We start from the raw sequence: 18,946 nt of genomic DNA on the forward strand, positions 1-18,946 counted from the left end.
TGAAAACACACTACTGCTTAAAGTCCCTTTCATGTTCAGCACATTCATAGGATTTTTCTCCTATATAAATTCTCTCACTCCAAAAGCATGAACATTTGATTTTTTTTTTCTTTTTTTTGAGACAGAGTCTCGCTCTGTCGCCCAGGCTGGAGGCACGATCTTGGCTCACTGCAAGCTCCACCTCCTGGATTCATGCCATTCTCCTGCCTCAGCCTCCCAAGTAGCTGGGACTACAAGCGCCCACCACCTCGCCCAGCTAATTTTTCGTATTTTTAGTAGAGACGGGGTTTCACCATGTTAGCCAGGATGGTCTCGATCTCCTGACCTCATGATCCACCTGCCTCGGCCTCCCAAAGTGCTGGGATTACAGGCGTGAGACACCGCACCTGGCCGAACATTTGATTTTTTAAAAAGTCTTACTACATTTGTTACATTTGTAAGGTAGCTCTTCAGTATGAATACTCTGGTTTCCATTTTGATGTTCAGGTAAAAGCCTTACCACACATATTACGTTTGTGTGGTTCCTCTCAAAGTTGTATATTTTGATGTCTCGTGAGTTCCGATGCCTGGGGAAAGTCTCTGGCACATACGTGTAGATTTCCTATCGGTATAAACTCCCTTCTGTCCAGTAGGGATTGAACTCTGGTAAAGGTTTTGCCACACTCTTTTCATTTGTAAAGCATCTCTGCACTATGAATTATCTATAGATCCACAAGTTTTGATCTTTGAATAGAATTCTTGCCACACATACTGCATTTCAGTAATTTCTCTCCAATATTTTTTTTTTTTTTTTTTTTTTGGAGACAAAGTCTTGCTCTGTCGCTCAGGCTGGAGTGCAGTGGTGTGATTTTGGCTCACTGCAACCTCCACCTCCCGGGTTTAGGCAATTCTCCTCCCTCAGCCTCCAAAGTAGCTGGGACTATGGGCACATGCCACCATACCTGGCTAATTTTTTGTATTTTAGTAGAGACGGGGTTTCACTCTGTTGCCCAGGCTGGTGTCAAACTCCTGAGCTCAGGCAATCTGCCCACCTCAGCCTCCCAAAGTGCTAGGATTACAAGTGTGAGCCACCACACCCAGCCTTCTAGTATGTACATTCTTATGCCAAGTGAGTGGTGAACAATACCCTAAAACTTAGCTACATTTACTGCATGTGTAAATGTATTGGGCCATATTTGAATTGCTATAAAGAACTATCCGAGGCTGGGTAATTTATAAAGAAGTTTAATTGACTCACAGTTCTGCAGGCTTTACAGGAAACATGGTGCTGGCATCTGCTCACCTTCTGAGGAAGCCTCAGGAATGTTAAAATCATGGTGGAAGGAAAAAGGGGAGTGGGCATGTCACATGGCAAGAATAGAAGCAAGAGAGAGGAAAGTTCCATACACTTTTTTTTTTTTTTTTTGGAGACAGGGTCTCGCTGTCACCCAGGCTGTAGTGCACTGGCACGATCTTTGCTCACTGCAACCTCTGTCTCCTGGGTTCAAGTGATCCTCATGCTTCAGCCTCCTGAGTAGCTGGGATTACAGGCATGCATCACCATGCCTGGCTAATGTTTGTATTTTAGTAGAGACAATTGTTCACCACGTTGACCAGCCTGGTTTTGAACACCTGGCCACAAGTGATCTGCCTGCTTCAACCTCCCTAAATGCTGGGATTACAGGCATGACCCACCATGCCTAACATGCCATACACTTTTAACCAACAAGATCTCAGCCAGGCACAGTGGCTCACACCTATAATCCCAGCACTTTGGGAGGCCGAGGCAGGCAGATCACTAGGTCAAGAAATTGAGACCATCCTGGCCAACATGGTGAAACTCCATGTCTACTAAAAATACAAAAATTAGCCAGGCATGGTGGTGTGCACCTGTAGTCCCAGCTACTCAGGGAGACTGAGGCAGGAGAATCACTTGAACCTGGGAGGCAGAGGTTGCAGTGAGCCTAGATCACGCCACTGCATTCCAGCCTGGTGACAGAGAGAGACTCCGTCTCAAAAAAGCAAAACAAACAAAAAAACAAGATCTCACCAGAACTCACTATCCCAAGAAGAGCAAAAAGCGGGTGGTGCTAAACCATTCTTCAGAAATCCACCCCTGTGATCCAATCATCTCCCACCAGGCCCCACCTCCAATAAAGGGGATTAAAATTCCACATGAGATTTCAGACGGAAGTGACAAATATACAAGCTATATCAATAAGTATGAATTATTTGAACCCAGAAGTTAGGAGAACATCTAAAGGCTTTTCCACATTGAATTTTGTTTTAAGATTCTCTGCAGTATGTTTTGTCTGATGTTTAGTGAGGCCTGAGCGACTAATGAAAGATTTGCCACACTCATTACATTTATAAGGTTTTTCTCCAGAATGAATTATTTGGTGTTTGTTGAGGCAAGAAAACCGCCCAAAGGCCTTGCCACATTCAATACATTTGTATGGCTTCTCTCCAGTGTGATTTCTTTGATGGTACACCAGCTTCGACCTTTCAATAAAAGCTTTACCACATTCATTACATTTGTAAGGCTTGTCCCCAGTATGCATTTTCTGATGATTAACCAGAATTGAACGCACTCTAAAGGCTTTGCCACACTCATTACACACGTAAGGTTTCTCTCCAGTATGAATACTCCGATGACGTGCTAGTGTTGATTGATGACGAAAGACCTTGCCACATTCATTACATTTGTAAGGTTTCTCTCCAGTGTGAATTCTCCGATGCCTTGCAAGGTTCGAAGTGGAATTAAAGACCTGGCCACATTCAATACATTTGTATGGCATCTCTCCAGTATGCCTTCTCTGATGGTACGTCAGGCCTGTTATATGACTAAAAGTTCTACCACAATGGCTACATTTGTGTGGTTTCTCCCCAGTAGGATTTCTGTGATATCTCGCAAGTTTTGAACTTTGGATAAATGCCCCTCCAAACTCATTACAATTGTAAGGTTTCTCTCCAGTATGAATTATCAGATGTTTAGTGAGGCTTGAACGCTGAGTATAGGCTTTGCCACAATCATTACATTTGTAAGGTTTCTCTCCGGTATGAATTTTCCGATGACGTGCTAGGCATGAGTAGTAACTGAAGACCTTGCCGCATTCGTTACATTGAAACGGCTTCTCTCCAGTATGAATTCTCTTATGATTTGAAAGGTTTCCACTGTCATTGAAGACCTTGCCACACACATTACATTTGTAAGGTTTCTGCCCAGTATGAATTCTTAGATGACGTGCTAGGCATGAGTAGTTCCTGAAGACTGTGCCACATTCATTACATTGGAAAGGTTTCTCTCCCGTATGTATTCTCTTATGAATTGAAAGGTTTCCACTGTAATTGAAGACCTTGCCACACACATTACATTTGTAAGGTTGCTCCCCAGTATGAATTCTTAAATGTCTTACAAGGCATGAATTTTCACTAAAGACCTTTCCACATTCACCGCATTGGTAACGTTTCTCTCTGGTATGAATTATCTTATGTCGAGTGAGTAATGAGCCCTGTTTAAAGGCTTTACCACATTTATCACATTTGTAAGGTTTCTCTCCAGTATGAATTCTCCGATGCCCCGCAAGATGTGAAGTCTGACTGAAGACCTTGCCACATTCATTGCATTTGTAAGGTTTCTCTCCAGTATGACTTCTTTGGTGCCTTGCAAGTTGTGAACGTTGACTGAAGACCTTGTCACATACATCACATGTATATGGTTTCTCTCCTGTATGGATTATCTGATGTGTAGTGAGGCTGGAGCTCCGTTTAAAGGTTTTGCCACACTCATCACATTTGTAAGGTTTGTTTCCACTATGAACTGTCTGATGAGTTGCCAGGTTGGAACTTTGACTAAAGGACTTTCCACATATGTTGCATTTGTATGGTTTCTCTCCAGTGTGGATTCTCTGGTGATTTACAAGATTAGAATTCTGCCTGAAGACCTTGCCACATATATCACATTGATATGGTTTCTCTCCTGTATGGATTATCTGATGTGTAGTGAGGCATGAGCCTTGTTTGAAGGTTTTCCCACACTCATTACATTTGTAAGGTTTCTCTCCAGTGTGAATTCTCTGATGTATTGCAAGGTTGTAACTTTGACTAAAGGACTTGCCACATTCATTACATTTGTATGGTTTCTCTCCAGTGTGACTTCTCCAGTGATTTACAAGATCTGAATTTTGTCTGAAGATCTTGCCACATACACCACATTGATATGGCTTCCCCCTTGTATGGACTATCTGATGTATAGTTAATAGTGAGCCCCGATGAAAGGCTTTGCCACATTCATTGCATTTGTAAGGTTTCTCTGTAGTATGTACCATCTGATGGTTAATAAGACTTGAAGACACTCTAAAGGCTTTGCCACACTCATTACATATATAAGGTTTTTCCCTAATGTGTGTTTTCTCAAGTTGGGTGGGTAATGACAGCTGCAAAAACTCATTCTCATATTTTTTAGAAATGTTGGTTTGGACACTAGGAAGAATTCTTTGAAGTGGTGAAACTAGGGAACTATTATTAACTGTCTTCTCAGATTGGTTACACTCATAAATTTTCCCTTCAGTTTGAAATTTCTGCAGTTCAGTCAGACGTGACTGAAAGCTTAATGTAAGCTGATTTTCAATACATTTGTTTTCTACATCCTCTTGACTATGTTGACCTCTTTTACCATTAAGATTGTTTATATACGTCATTGGCACTTCTTTATAATTTATTTCACCATCTTTCCATTGAAACTCAAGGTCCTGTAGATTTTTCTGGATTTCCCTTAAGTAAAAATTTTCAACATCATAACATTCATGTCTTTCCAGCGTCACTGTTTGGCATTTTTCTCCTGTATTACTGTTCCCTATTGGTGGTAATTCCTTGGTCATACATTTAGGAAGGATACCTACAAAATATAATGAACATGGGAGTTTTTTCGTTGGTTTTTTTTTTTGAGACAGTCTTGCTCTGTTGCCCAGGCTGGAGTGGAGTGGCACAATCTCAGCTCACTGTGACCTCCACCTCCTGGGTTTGAGCTATTCTTCTGCCTCAGCCTCCTGAGTAGCTGGGACTACAGGCACACATCACCACACCTGGCTAATTTTTATATTTTTAGTAGAGACAGGGTTTCCCCATATTGGCCAGGCTGGTCTCGAACTCCTGACCTCGTGATCCGCCCACCTCGGCCCCACAAAGTGCTGGGATTACAGGTGTGAGCCACTGCGCCTGGCCGAACATAGATTTTAAAAATAACTAGTATTATTTGTTTTTTTAAAATAACTACTATTCGTAAATATTTTATATTGAAAACATACTACACTAAAAGTAACGTTTATACTAGACAGTTACCAAACTTTACCACAATGATCTTCTATTTTTACAAATAAAAAAGGAGTAGAATTCTTCAGTAAAGAAAGAGTAATCACATGTAATTCAAATTAATTTTAAGGAAGCCTAGTTTCAAACATTCAATGACTAAAAGACTCATGTTGTGCAAACATATATTAGCACTAAAACAAGTATTTTTCCACCATGCCCCCAAATCATACACAAACTGGCAGCAAACATATGGCTCTCTCAGAAGAGAAAATAGTTATATACATATATATTTACTTCATATTTATTGTGCACGAATAAATGTCAAATTACAGCTAAATATCAACAAGTTCAACTAATTAATGATTTATATAAATGGCAAGCTAGAATTATAAATAAAAAATAGTACTGGGAAAATGAGAATTTTTTGAAGTTATAATACTAAGTTATTTTTCTGAATACTTATTATATAAGTATTAAACCTGTTCTAAAACTACCTATTTCTGGCCGGGCGCAGTGGCTCACACCTGTAATCCCAGCACTTTAGGAGGCTGAGGTGGGTGGATCAAGAGGTCAGGAGTTCGAGACCAGCCTGGCCAACATGATGAAACCCCGTCTCTACTAAAAATACAAAAATTAGCCAGGCATGGTGGTGTGCACCTGTAATCCCAGCTACTTGGGATGCTGAGGTAGGAGAATTGCTTGAACCCAGGAGGCAGAGGTTGTAGTGAGCTGAGATCGCGCCACAGCACTCCAGTCTGGGTGACAGAGCAAGGCTCTGTCTCGGAAAAACAAACAAACAAAGAAAAAACTATCTATTTCCATAAAAAATAGACATTTGCAACACTAACAAGCAGTGCAAGTCAGCTATATTGACTTATGTCTGCCAAAACTCGTATGTTGGGGTCCTAATCCTCAATGTAATATTACTTGGAGGTGTGAACTTTGGGAGGCAATTAGGTCACCATGGTAGATAGAATTTCAGGAACGGAATAGGAATTAGAGTAGATGTGAAAAAGCTTTTGCTTTTTGCATGGCAATCCTTCTGCCATGTGAGGACACAGGAAGAGTTAGTCATGATACACCAGGAAAATGGCCCACACCAAGAACCAAGGTGACTGGCTCGGACATGTGGACTGCTCATCACCCAGATCTGTGAAAAGTGACTTTCTGTTGTTTAAACCACCCTACCTATGGTATCTGCTATACCTAACCACATTAAGTTAAAGCTAATATGCCATCTCATTATAAACATGAAATAATGTTGATATACCTTATTAAACAAAGAAATTTGTGAGTCTTTACTAGAAAACATGCAATATTCTAAGCTAGCAAACAGCACTAACTTGTTTTAAAAAATCTTAAGATAAATTATCACTATTTTACAAATAAGGACAGTAAGACTGCCCACAGGATTTATGTATCTACACCCAAATTACAAAGAAAGTAAGACATGAACCTGGGTTTCCGGGATCAAACATGTTTTTAAATAAAACTGGCCAAACAGTCAGTGCAGATGACTGGTCACTCCAAATACCAAGAGTGTGGAAAGAAATATTTCAAGAGCCAAGGTGTGTTGCCAAAACATTATTCAGTCACCCTTCATGAATAACAGTATCTGAGCCATCATCCCCTGCATATATTGACATAGACAGTGTTCTCAGAAAGTTGTCAAGTGAATGAGTAGGGGTCACCCCTTACACACTGAGTGTAACACGGAAGGTGAGGGAGTACTGCAATAATGGGAGTGTAAAATTAAGATGCTAGTAAGTAACTGGGTAGTCCATCTGGACCAAAGTAATATGTTTGGAAGAGGCAGGGAGGAGGAGAGGCAAGAGGGGAGGGCAAAGAGTTATAAGCATGGGGCAGCAGCATTTGTGCTTGCAGAGCTGTGGGTATATAATTGCCCAAAGAATAGTTAAAATCCTGACTTTGGAAGAAAAGAGAGATACTAATTTAGAAGTAGCATGGTGACTCACGCCTGTAATCCTAGCACTTTGGGAGGCCAAGGCGGGCAGACTGCCGAGCTCAGGAGTTTGAGACCAGCCTGGGCAACATGGTGAAACCCTGTCACTGCTAAAATACAAAAAATTAGCCGGGAGTGGTGGTGTGAGCCTGTAGTCCCAGCTACTCAGGAGGCTGAGGTAGGAGAATTGCTTGAACTCAGAAGGCAGAGGTTGCAGTGAGCTGGGTTCATGCCACTGCACTCCAGCCTGGGTGACAAAGCTAGACTCTGTCTCCATTAAAAAAAAAAAAAAAAGTACCATTATACTGACTAATACTTAAATATGGGAATTCTACTAAGGGCACAGGACAACAAGGGAAGACATTCAAAAAGGGGATAGTGTGATGATATGGGAAGTGAAAGGCCAGATGCAGCATTATGAAGCTTTTTATTTGTGAGTCAACAAGGCTTCAGTCTCAGTCAAATAATGGAAGGGCTCCCAAGAAAGACAACAGAGAAAATACAAAAATACACGAGGGCAGATCTTAACTTCTAGAGCAAAATTATCCTTACCCAGGAAGACCAGGTTCCTGTAGTTCTCCAACATCACATCCCAGTACAAAGCTTTCTGCACAGGGTCCAGGGATTTCCACTCCTCCTGAGAGAATTCTATGGCTACATCCCTGAATGTCAAAGGTCCCTGAAATGAAAAACACATTTCAACATGAGCAATGGGAGAGCTCTTATCTATACATAAAATGAGAAGAGGAGAGAACTGTCACATCAATTTGATTGTGTGTTTTCACATATCCATGCAAGGCATCTGTGAAAAGGTTATGTGTCCCTAATTTAAGTTTGTTTTAAAATTCAATAGGAGATTATGATATCCCGTAAATCAGTGTAGGCTTCTCATTTTTGTGTACAATGCAAGAAATATACAAAGAAATGAACACGTGGTTATCTGTATAAGTGTTAGATATTATGTTCAATGTATCAACTGAGTGTCCAGATGAGCTAGTATACGAGTGGTGTCTTGGAGATGACAATGTCCATAAAAGCTTTAAAGAAAGGTCAGAAACTAAAAACTGTGATGACCACAGCAACAGCAACGACTGAAGTTTTGGAACACTCCCCATGTGCTGGGCATTACTCCAAATGCTTTACATGTTCTAATTCAAATAATAACATAATAGATAGATAGAGAGATTTGTTCCCATGTTACTAGGAGACAACTATGTCACAGAAAACGCTAAAAAGTCACCTAGGTCAACAACCTGAAAATGGCAGAGCAGGCATCTGAATCCAGATGTCTGAGAATCAGTCTTGAATCAAAAGAAACAAATGGTTAAATTATGGTTACAGTATGTCTTAGTCTCTCTGTGCTGCTGTACCAAGTAAAACAGACTGGGTAATTTATGAACAATAGAAATGTATTTCTCATGATTCTGCTGGCTGGGAAATCCAAGATCAAGGTGCCAGCAGGACTGATGTCTGGTGAGAGATGATCCTTGCTTCCAAGATGGATGGTCTTGTTGCTGCATAGGGGACGAATGCTGTGTCCCCACATGGCAGAAGGGACAGAAAGGGCAAAAAGCAGTGAACTCCGTAGAATAAACCTTTTGATATCTCATTGACGAGAACACCATACCCACTGATAAAGGCAGACTTCTCATGATCCAATCTCCTCCTAAAGGCCACGCCTCATAACATTTAAAGATTGGGCACTGGGGATTAAGTTTCAACATGAATTGTGGAGGAGAAAAAAAAAAAAAACTCAGACTGTAACATTCCACCCCTGGCCCCCAAAATTGATATACTTCTCACAAACAAAATACATTCTATCCTAATGGCTCCCAAAGCTTTATTTCTACAAGCAATTCAAAAGCCTATAGTCTAGAGTTGTATCTAACTATAATCTAAATCAGATATGGGTGAGACTCAAACATGCATTTCATCCAAAGGCAAACTGCTTTCTAGTTGTGAACCTATGAAATCAAACGAGTTATGTGCTTCCAAAATACAATGGTGGGGCAGACACAGGTTAAATATTTCAATTCCAAAAGGGAGAAACAGGAAAGAAGGGGTAGCTGTTCCCATGTAAGGCTGAAACCCAACAGGGCATACACATTAAACACTAAGGCTTGACAATAATCGTTGACTCCGTGTCCCACCTTCTAGACATCCTGGAGTAGAGGTTGGGTCCCAACATCCTGGGGATCCCTGCCTCAGTGGTTTTGTTGGGATCACCCCACATGGAAGTTCTCACAGTGCCTGCAGCTCTCCCGAGCTGGAATCACATACCGGTGACTCTACAGTTTTGGGGTCTCAAAGGTGGCCCTGCTCCCAGGGCTTTACTGGACCTTATCCTAACAGGGACTCTCTGAAGTTGGCCCTGCCTCCACAGCTAGACTGAGCATTGCCTTAGTGGGGACTTCCAGGGACAGCCTCACTCCTATGGCATTTTTATGCCTAGGCTCCAAGGATCTCTGAGGCATTCTTTGAAATCTAGATGGAAGTAGCCATGAGTCCACATCTCATGCCCTCTGCACACTTTTAGTTAGCACTGTGTTGATGTTGCCAAGTTTTAGTTTGTGTGTTGTAACCGACCTCGATCCCTGGTGGACTGAACAAAGCGGGTGAACGCGGGAATAAAAGAAAAAGACAAGAGAGTATATTTGGAAGAAGGGGTCAGGAGGCATCTTGCCTCTAGTGGACAAGGGCCCTGAGCTTTTTCAGCCCTCTGAATTTATTAGGTAAAAGAGATAACCAGAAGTGGGGGTGATTGTCGGTAACTCAGTCGGCCGTTTGGATCACAGCAGGCTTGCAAGACTGCATCCTTCGAACAATAAGCTCTAGATTTCCCAGTAGATAACTTCAAGGAGCCCGGCGCCAGGGAGTGACGGCCCTCAGCAAACCTTCTGGCGGCAGGCGCAGTCGTGAGTTTGCCCACATCCTGCATTCATGGTAAACAGTTTGCTGTTTGATCATATAGCCTCCAGTGGAATGCTAAGTTGATCACGATCCCTTTGGCCTTTTTGGCTCCCAACAGTGTGTGCCCTCTGGAGTGGTGGCTGGTCTGCACCTGGTCCCACTTCAGTCATAGGTGGGGTAGCCAAGGACCTCTGCTCTGAAATACAGAGATCACAGACCTGAGGTATCAGAGTTCCCAGGTCCAAAGGGCACCCTGGGCCACTCCCTTGAAACTATTCTGCCCTCAAGGCCCTGGCACTCTGGACCTACAATGGGCACAGCAGTCTCAAAGATCTCTAAAATGCCTTTGGGATGTTTCTCTGATTGTCTCAATAATCAGGTCCTGGCTTACTTCTATCCATACTAATCTCCTTGTCAGAGGCCACTTGGCTACACCCCTCTTGGTTTTCTCTCCTAAATACACTTTTAATTCTTTACATGGCCAGGCTGAGAATTTTCCAAATCTTTACACTGTGCTTTGAAAACAAACTGTTTTTAACTCATTTCTCTCTTCTCCTGTTTTACTATAAACAGGTCAGAGAAGCCATGCAGCAACCTGAACAATTTGCTTTGAGAGTGTTTCTGCCAAACATCTTAGTTCATCACTCTTAAATTCTGCTTTCCACAGCCCAGGTGTGGTGGCTCACGCCTGTAATCCCAGCACTTTGGGAGGCCGAGGTGGGCGGATCACAAGGTCAAGAGATCAAAACCATCCTGGCCAACATGGTGAAACCCCGTCTCTACTGAAAATTCAAGATGAGATTTGGGTGGAGACACAACCAAAGCCTATCAACTGGTTTCTGTCTTGCCTGAATATAATCACTGAAAGGAACAGGATGAAAGGTTAGGGGCCACTGAGAAAAAAGATTGACATAAACCAGTGTGTGCAGTAACACGGAAAGACACTAGGTAAGATCTAGTATCATAGGTGACCGTAGCACCAGAGTCTTCAATAGCACAGACAGGTAACAGGGGAGCTTCTGAGTAGAAACCAGCAAACCTCTTCAATTAGGAGATGACAAGCAAAGGCTCAGAGAGGACACAATCCCCAGTCAGAAAATTATAATTGTGTGTGTGTTGTTGTTGTTGTTGTTGTTGTTGTTTTAGATGGATCGTTCTGCTGAACTCCAGCCTGGGCAATAGAGTGAAACCCTGCCACAAAAGACGGAAAAGAAAAAGAAGGAAGGAAGGAAGGAAGGAAGAAAGGAAGGGAGGGAGGGAGGGAGGGAGGGAGGGAGGGAAGAAAAAGAGAGAAGGAAAGAAAAAGTGAGAAAGAAAGAGAGTAATGGCCGGGTGCAGTGGCTCACAACCTGTAATCCCAGCACTTTGGGGAGCCGAGGAGGGCAAATCACCTGAGGTCAGGAGTTTGAGACCAGCATGGCTAACATGGTGAAATCCCGTTTCTACTAAAAATACAAAAAATTAGCCAGGCTTGGTGGTGCGTGCTTGTAATCCCAGCTACTCAGGAGGTTAAGGTAGGAGAATTGCTTGAACCCAGGAGGCAGAGGTTGCAGTGAGCTGAGATCGCACCATCGCACTCCAGCCCGGGCAACAAGAGTGAAACTCTGTCTCAAAAAAAAAAGAGAAAGAAAGAGAAAGGAGGGAGGGAGAGAGAGAGAGAGAGAAAGGAACGAAGGAAGGAAGGAAGGAAAGAAAGAGAAAGAAAAAGAAAGAAAGACTAGAGCTAAAAATAAAATAACTGAGTTGAAATAGTCACTAGATGAGTTCAACAGCTGACTTAATCAGACAGAAGAAGGAATCAGTGAACTCAAAGGGGATTTTGACAGGGAGAGAAACAAAAACTATAAAAAACAGAGAAAAATGAAGAGAGCATGCGGGGCTCATGGCAAACAATCAAGCACCAAGAACATATGTATTCTGGAAGTCCAATAAATAATGTGAATATATATAACATTACTTAACTGTAAGTAAACAAACAAGCTTTACTGAAAGGCATAATATAATCAAAGGCTGGGTTCAATGGCTCATGCCTGTAATCCCAGCACTTCTGGAGGCTAAGGCAAGCGGATGACTTGAGTTCAGGAGTTTGAGACCAGCTTGGTCAACATGGTGAAACCCCCTCTCTCCGAAAAATACAAAAAAATTAGCTGGGTATGGTGGTGAGTGCCAATAGTCCCAGCTGCTCAGGAAGCTGTGGCAGGAGGATCCCTTAAACCTGGGAGGCAGAGGTTGCAGTTGGCCAAGATCATGCCACTGCACTCCAGCCTGGGCAACAGAGCCAGATTTCATCAGCAAAAAAAAAGATTCACGCAAAGAAAATGTAAGCAAGAAAACCTTAGATCTAAAAGAAACATAGTATTTTATAATCACACTGTGAGCCAGGCCTTCCAGAAAAAGATAAAGGAAAACATTTATTTATTTTTGCTTTTGTGGTATGCCATCCTAAAAGAGGCACTCACTCTTTAAACTGCCCAACCTGAAGGAAACTTCAGACATCTGTGGTGAAGATAGCATGCACACAGGCAGCCACGGTGACATTCTTTCTAACAGCAAAAAACAGTAAAAGACCCATACGTCTTCATTTAGGCACTGCTCCAAAGAGGATGCAAAACAAACTATTAGTGTTTATTAACATAAAAATATGTACACTTCAAAAACTTGCAAAACAAAACTTCACAGCAGAACATTCACTGAAGAATTGTTTTCTGAAATCTCATAATGACGTGTAAATGCAACTCGACACCTCTCACTGACTCTTGCCACAGAACTTGCAACAGTAGCTCCCCACAGAAACATGAGGGATGGTGGATGATGTGATAGGGAAAGGAACCTGGGTTCTCCCAGGTTGGGCACTTGAAAGAGTGATCGCTTCCTCTAGGATGGTGCATTTCCTGCTTTGCTAGATCTGGCAAGATTCTCCACTACCCTGAGCTGCAAAGCAGCCCTCTCCCACCAACATCACACGAGATTTCTCACTCATTTAAACAAAACCTACTACTATGTTTCTTTTAGATGCTGAAGATCTGGGAAAAATGATAACTCTTTGCATTTCCATTTTCCATTTCATTAATTCGTAGAAATCAAAATAAAATAATCTTCATTCTTTGCTCAATTTTTTTTTACTGCATTCTAGCAGCCATTTCATATTCTGTAGTTAAATTTTCAGAATATATATGCCTTAATGTCCTTTTCTTATTTTTATTTTTATTTTTGGAGACAGAGTCTAGCTCTGTCACCCAGGCTGGAGTGCAATGGTGCAATCTCAGCTCACTGCAACCTCTGCCTCCTGGGTTCAAGGGATTATCCTACCTCAGCCTCCCGAGTAGCTGGAACTACAGGCATGCGCCACCACGCCAGGCTAATTTTTGTATTTTTAGTAGAGGTGGGGTTTCACTATGTTGGCCAGGCTGGTCTCTAACTCCTGACCTGGTGATCCGCCTGCCTCGGCCTTCAAAAGTGCTGGGATTGCAGGCATGAGCCACTGCGCCTGGCCAATGTCCTTTTTTAAGATTATAAATTTTTTTTTAGCATAAAACTGAAATGTTTCCTTGATGCCCCATGTTTTATGTTTGCTTATAAATTTTATGGTATATATAAGGTATACAACATGATATTACAGTATAGATAGTAAAAAAAGTCACTATGGTTTAACAAAGTAACATATCCATCATCTCAGAGGTACCCTTTTTTTTTTGACAGGAACCGCTAAAATCTAACATAGCATGAATTTCATATATAATAAAATATTATTTTCCTATCATCTTCATGTTGTACCACCTTCTTAACACCTCAACTGCATCTCTGCTTGGACTTTTACTGCAAACAAATATATTATGTGATGTTTAAAATAAAACAAATATGATGTTCAGTAATAACTGGTGGAATGAGAGAATTTGGCTCCATCTTCTCTAATAACAAAGGAGTTCTGCTCCTACATCTGAGCAAGATTATAACCTTTTTACATAAAACAACTGCTAAGAGTCCCAGCATGAACACCGCAGTCTCTGTGGGACGGATATAGTGACGATGGCTAAAAGAATCTGACATTCAGGTTGATTTTATATTTTAAAATCAATGATGGGCCGGGCACGGTGGGTCACACCTGTAATCCCTGCATTTTGGGAGGCCGAGGCGGGAGGATCACCTGAGGTCGGGAGTTCGAGACCAGCCTGACCAACATGGTGAAACCCGGTCTCTACTAAAACTACAAAAATTAGCCGGGCGTGGTGGTGCATGCCTGTAATCCCAGCTACTCAGGAGGCTGAGGCATGAGAATCACTTGAACCAGGGAGGTGGAGGTTGCAGTGAGCGGAGATCGCACCATTGCCCTCCAGCCTGGGCAACAAGAACGAAACTCCGTCTCACAAAAAAAAAAAAAATCAATGATAAAATAAACACCCTCTATCACTGATGTGTGTATCTAATTGTCCATTCCATTCCCAGTCATTAAGATTTTGAAGTTAGAAACAGTGACTAATTCATACACCTTCAAATGTAGTATAAAATTAGGCAGAAAAGATCTCCCCTCATAGGCCTCTTTTCCAGAATTTATGAGGTATCATGCACATTAATATGTGACTTCTGTGTGCAGCTTCTCTACTTCTGGTCTACAGAGAGCTGACTGCATCCTGATTTTGCCTCTAAACAATCTCTGCTGTCAACAGCTCTGACATTGTGGGGCCCATACCCCGTCTCCATCCGTGTCTGCGTGTGAGTCTCTCCCAGGACCACGCCCAGTGGAGCCTCTTCCCAAGTTAATGTCACTGGGTTGCAGTGAGATAGAACCTAAATGAGATGAGAGAAACTGAGGGAAGGCATGGGTGAATGGCAGCAAACGTGTCAGGCAGGATGCTTCAGACTCAGAGGAGATTCGCAACTCCAATGTGTCGCATTTCAAAAAGGAAGGAGACAGAATGATCCACTAAGAACATCATTTTACCTGTGTAAGAGCCATCCCTGACTCCTTTTCTTTCCTCTTCTTCCTCTTCTGGGCTTCTCTCTCAGTCAATATAATTAATTCTTTACAAGTCAAATCTGAAAGTGAAAAATCTGTTGTTTAATGCTTGGAAACAACACATTCCTTTCTGCGCTACAACCATGCCCACAGGGAAGACCTCAGCATGTGGAGAGACAGCCCACTGCACCAGGGGGATGCAAGGATAATAAATTCCTAAACAAAGACCAAGTGTCTTGGCATGGTGGCTCATGCCTGTAATCCCAGCACTTTAGGAGGCAGAGGCGGGCAGATCAACTGAAGTCAGGAGTTTGAGAGCATCCTGGCCAACACAGTGAAACCCTGTCTCTACTAAAAATACAAAAATTAGCCGGGTGTGGTGGCATGCACCTGTAGTCCCAGCTACTCAGGAAGCTGAGGCAGGAGAATTGCTTGAACCTGGGAGGCAGAGGTTGCAGTGAGCCGAGATCATGCCACTGTGCTCCAGCCTGGGTGACACAGCAAGACTCCATCTCAAATCAATCAATCAATCAATAAAAATAAAAAAGAAAATGTATGATGTGTCTGTATACATATCTTTATGTGTACGTGTATTTATATAGATATATATAGTATGCGTACATATGTATAATGGATTTATTCAGCCATCAAAAAGAAGAAAATCCTGCTATTTGCAACAACATGGATGAACCTGGAAGACATTACGCTAGGTGAAATAAGACAGACACTAAAAGACAATTACTGTATGACCTCACAAGCAGAATTTTAAAGTGTCCAATTCATAGGAACAGGGTAGAACAGTTGTCGCCAGGGGCTGGTGGTGGGGAGAATGGAAAAATATTGGCCAAAGCGTATAAACTTTCAGTTATAAAATGAAGAAGTTCAGGGGAATCTAACGTTCACCGTGGTGTCTATACTGTATTGGACACTTTAACAGTTTGGAAAGTTTTTGAAAAATTTAATGAATTATAGCGTGAAAGTTTAAAAAAATGACAATACTTAACATTTAGAAATGAATGACGTCAGCTGATTATAGGATGCCACCAAATCTTATTTCAGAAGTTAGTAATTATTTATAGAAAGGCAGATATTGAATAAACTAACACTTATCTCAAGCTTCCAAAATAACGATGAATTAAGTGGAACTACAAAGAAAAAAGTAGGCCAGGTGCGGTGGCTCACACCTGTAATCCCAGTACTTTAGGAGGCCGAGGCCGGCAGATCACCTGAGGTTGGGAGTTCAAGACCAGCCTGATCAACATGGAGAAACTCTGTCTCTACTAAAAATACAAAATTAGCCAGGCGTGGTGGCACATGCCTGTAATCCCAGGTACTCGTGAGGCTGAGGCAAGAGAATCACTTGAACCTGGGAGGCGGAGATTGCAGTGAGCCGAGATGGCACCATTGCACTCCAGCCTGGGCAACATGAGCGAAACTCCGTCCCAAAAAAAGAAAAAAGCAAATCCATTACCAAAAAAAAATAAGACTCTGAATACTCATACAAAGATATACCTTGTAGGCCTGGCGTGGTGGCTCCTGTCTGTAATCCCAGCACTCTGAGGCAGAAAGACTGCTTGAGCCCAGGAGGTTGAGGCTGCAGTGAGCGGAGATCATGGCACTGTACTCTAGTCTGACAGAGCAAGACCCTGTCTCAAAAAAGAAAAAAAAAAAAAAAAAGTCATACCTTGTAGTGACAGTGACAGTCATTTATCGCCCCATTTCTCAGTTACTCTATCCTCTACCCCATCCCAGGGAAGAAAAGAGTTACCACGAATGACTTAATTTAAATGCTCTCTGGCTAAACAGAAATTCCAAATATCTTTTGATACAAATAAATACAAAATGCACAAGCCTTACAGAAAAGAGTGGTACTTTTCATCCTCATGAGTACAGTTTAAAGAAATGAATTTTAAATTAGAGTATGAAGTCACAAATTAGAATATTACAACCACCATCCATATCCAATCAACTCATCGCTCATCTGGATGGGGTCCTCTCCCACTTTCTTCACTACTGTGTGTGTCCCTCTCTCATTCTGCACCTTTCCTCCCCTTTTCTGTTTTTCTCCTCTTTATGTCTGTTCTGCCCAATGCTCTGCAACTTACTTCACTTCTCGTAGCTCTTTCTCCCCAATCTTTCTGATTGTCCCCAATCTCCACGTATTTCTGCCTCTTTTTCCCCATCTGAGCTCCCTCTCTGCTCTCCTTGTTAAAATTCCCTCTTAGCTGTTACACCTCCTTTGTTCCCACTCTCTAGCACCCCCAATTTCCTAGGCTTCCTCCCTGCTGTGGTTCTCCCTCTACTCTGCTTGTCACCCACTGCCCTCTCTCCCTCTCTTTCAGTCCCAGCACCACGTAGCTCTGTCGGCTGCGGCTCCAACTCTTTCACCTTCTCCCCACTGTCTGTCTGCAGTGCCTCCTCCTTTGCCGCCCCATTCTATTTCGCTGCCTTTCATCTCTCTGAAGGTCCCCCTTTTTTTCTAAATGTCTCTATGTGCTTTCCTCCCCCTGCTTCTTTCTCCATTCGTTCTCTTTCACTCTTGCTGTCTCTTTGCAAATCCCTAAATTATCATCCATTTTGCCGTGTATTTATGGGTCTCCCTCATTCTCTTCTATTTGGTCTTTCCTTTTGCTCCGTCGCTCCCCTTCTTTTCCTCTCCTGATCCCTCTCACCCACACATCCAGTAAGAAAGGGGAGGAATAGGATGCCCACCTCCCGGAAAAGCATATTTTCCAGTGGAGTAAAATTTGGGAAGGAAGAACACTGGGTGTCACAAGACTCAGGTGACCTCCCCCAAGGGGGGAATCAGGAAAAGCAGTGGCTGTGAAGGGGAAGCCTGGGGAGCGAAAGGACCCGGCGTGAGGAGGACACAAGGTGGCAGGGGGTACGGTGTCTCAGGACAGGGAGGGTCTGCAGAATCCCAGGACCTGGGAGGAGAAGCGACTCCTTCAGGAGCCGGACGGCGGGCGCTCCTCTCCAGGGGCTGACGACGGAGAAGCTCTGGGGTCGCAACGGGCGGGAATCCACCTCCCGAGTGAGGACTCGACTTGGCGCAGGGCCGAAGCAGAGGTCAGTAAGGGTTTTAAGCAGGAACACGACCTGAGTGGGGTTGTCTACATGGTCCTAAGGCAGAAAGGCAGGGAGCAAGGAACAGCCTCAGAGAGATTTTTAAACCGAAAGGGAAGCAATTATCAGACTTACTTGGGGCGAAGGGGCTGTTGCTGGTATTTTAAGGTCCGTAGCGATCCCCAGGAAACGGGTATGGACAAGGGAAGACTGCCAAGTGCACGTTCGATTCAGGCAGACGGGGCGAAGCAAATGTTTAGTCCAGGTAGACGGAAACTGACGCGCAGCGCTGTGATCGTTTCCCCGCGCGATCTGCTTCCGGGTGTGCAGGAAGCTGCACGCCCTGAGAAAAAAGACTGAGAGGCCTGGGGCAGGAGAGGGGTCTGGGCGGGGTGCGACCCCCAAGGCAAGGGGCCGAAAGACGGGCCAGATTTGGGAACCCTGAAAGGGTGGGGCAAGGCTGATGCGGTAGTGGGCGGGGCCAGGTGGGCTAAGCGGGACGGGCGGTGTGGGCGGGACCTGTTTGGTGGGCGGGGCCTGTTATTCCCTCTGCCTTCCACCCAGCAAGTCTTTGTTCTCCCGATTTAAGAGTACTTGTGACTATTTCTTGTCCTGTGAAGCAGCGTTGCTTCCTGCCTATTTTAAGTTAATGTTTTAGACTTTAAGGTCAAAGCTTAAAGTTGTGGTCCACTTCTGTTGGAAACTAAGATGTTTTCTTCTTGTCAAGTTGAACTGATTTAAGTCAAAATCGATTTTTGCGAGCC

The 18,946-nt window shown here is 43.1% G+C and overlaps 1 protein-coding gene across 1 annotated transcript; it reads right to left on the reverse strand.

Moving 5' to 3' along the window:
• Positions 1 to 1,210: 1,210 nt before the first annotated feature.
• ZNF836 (zinc finger protein 836) lies at positions 1,211 to 18,669 on the reverse strand. Its single transcript, XM_019016380.4, has 5 exons — positions 18,318 to 18,669; positions 16,629 to 16,762; positions 15,102 to 15,196; positions 7,805 to 7,931; positions 1,211 to 4,876 (listed from the first exon to the last, which is right to left on the reverse strand). The coding sequence occupies exons 3-5, from the start codon at positions 15,114 to 15,116 to the stop codon at positions 2,208 to 2,210; spliced, it is 2,811 nt and encodes a 936-aa protein (XP_018871925.1). The 5' UTR covers positions 15,117 to 15,196; positions 16,629 to 16,762; positions 18,318 to 18,669; the 3' UTR covers positions 1,211 to 2,207.
• Positions 18,670 to 18,946: the final 277 nt, after the last annotated feature.

The sequence above is a fragment of the Gorilla gorilla genome, chromosome 20 (assembly GCF_029281585.2).
Source record: "Gorilla gorilla gorilla isolate KB3781 chromosome 20, NHGRI_mGorGor1-v2.1_pri, whole genome shotgun sequence".
NCBI classification, from domain to species: Eukaryota; Metazoa; Chordata; class Mammalia; order Primates; family Hominidae; genus Gorilla; species Gorilla gorilla.

Excerpts from the sequence above, each read along its gene's own strand:
- ZNF836 (XM_019016380.4), bottom strand. Across the intron at positions 4,877-7,804 it reads CAGGAACCTGGTCTTCCTGG|GTATCCTTCCTAAATGTATG; the intron begins GTAAGGATAATT and ends TATATTTTGTAG.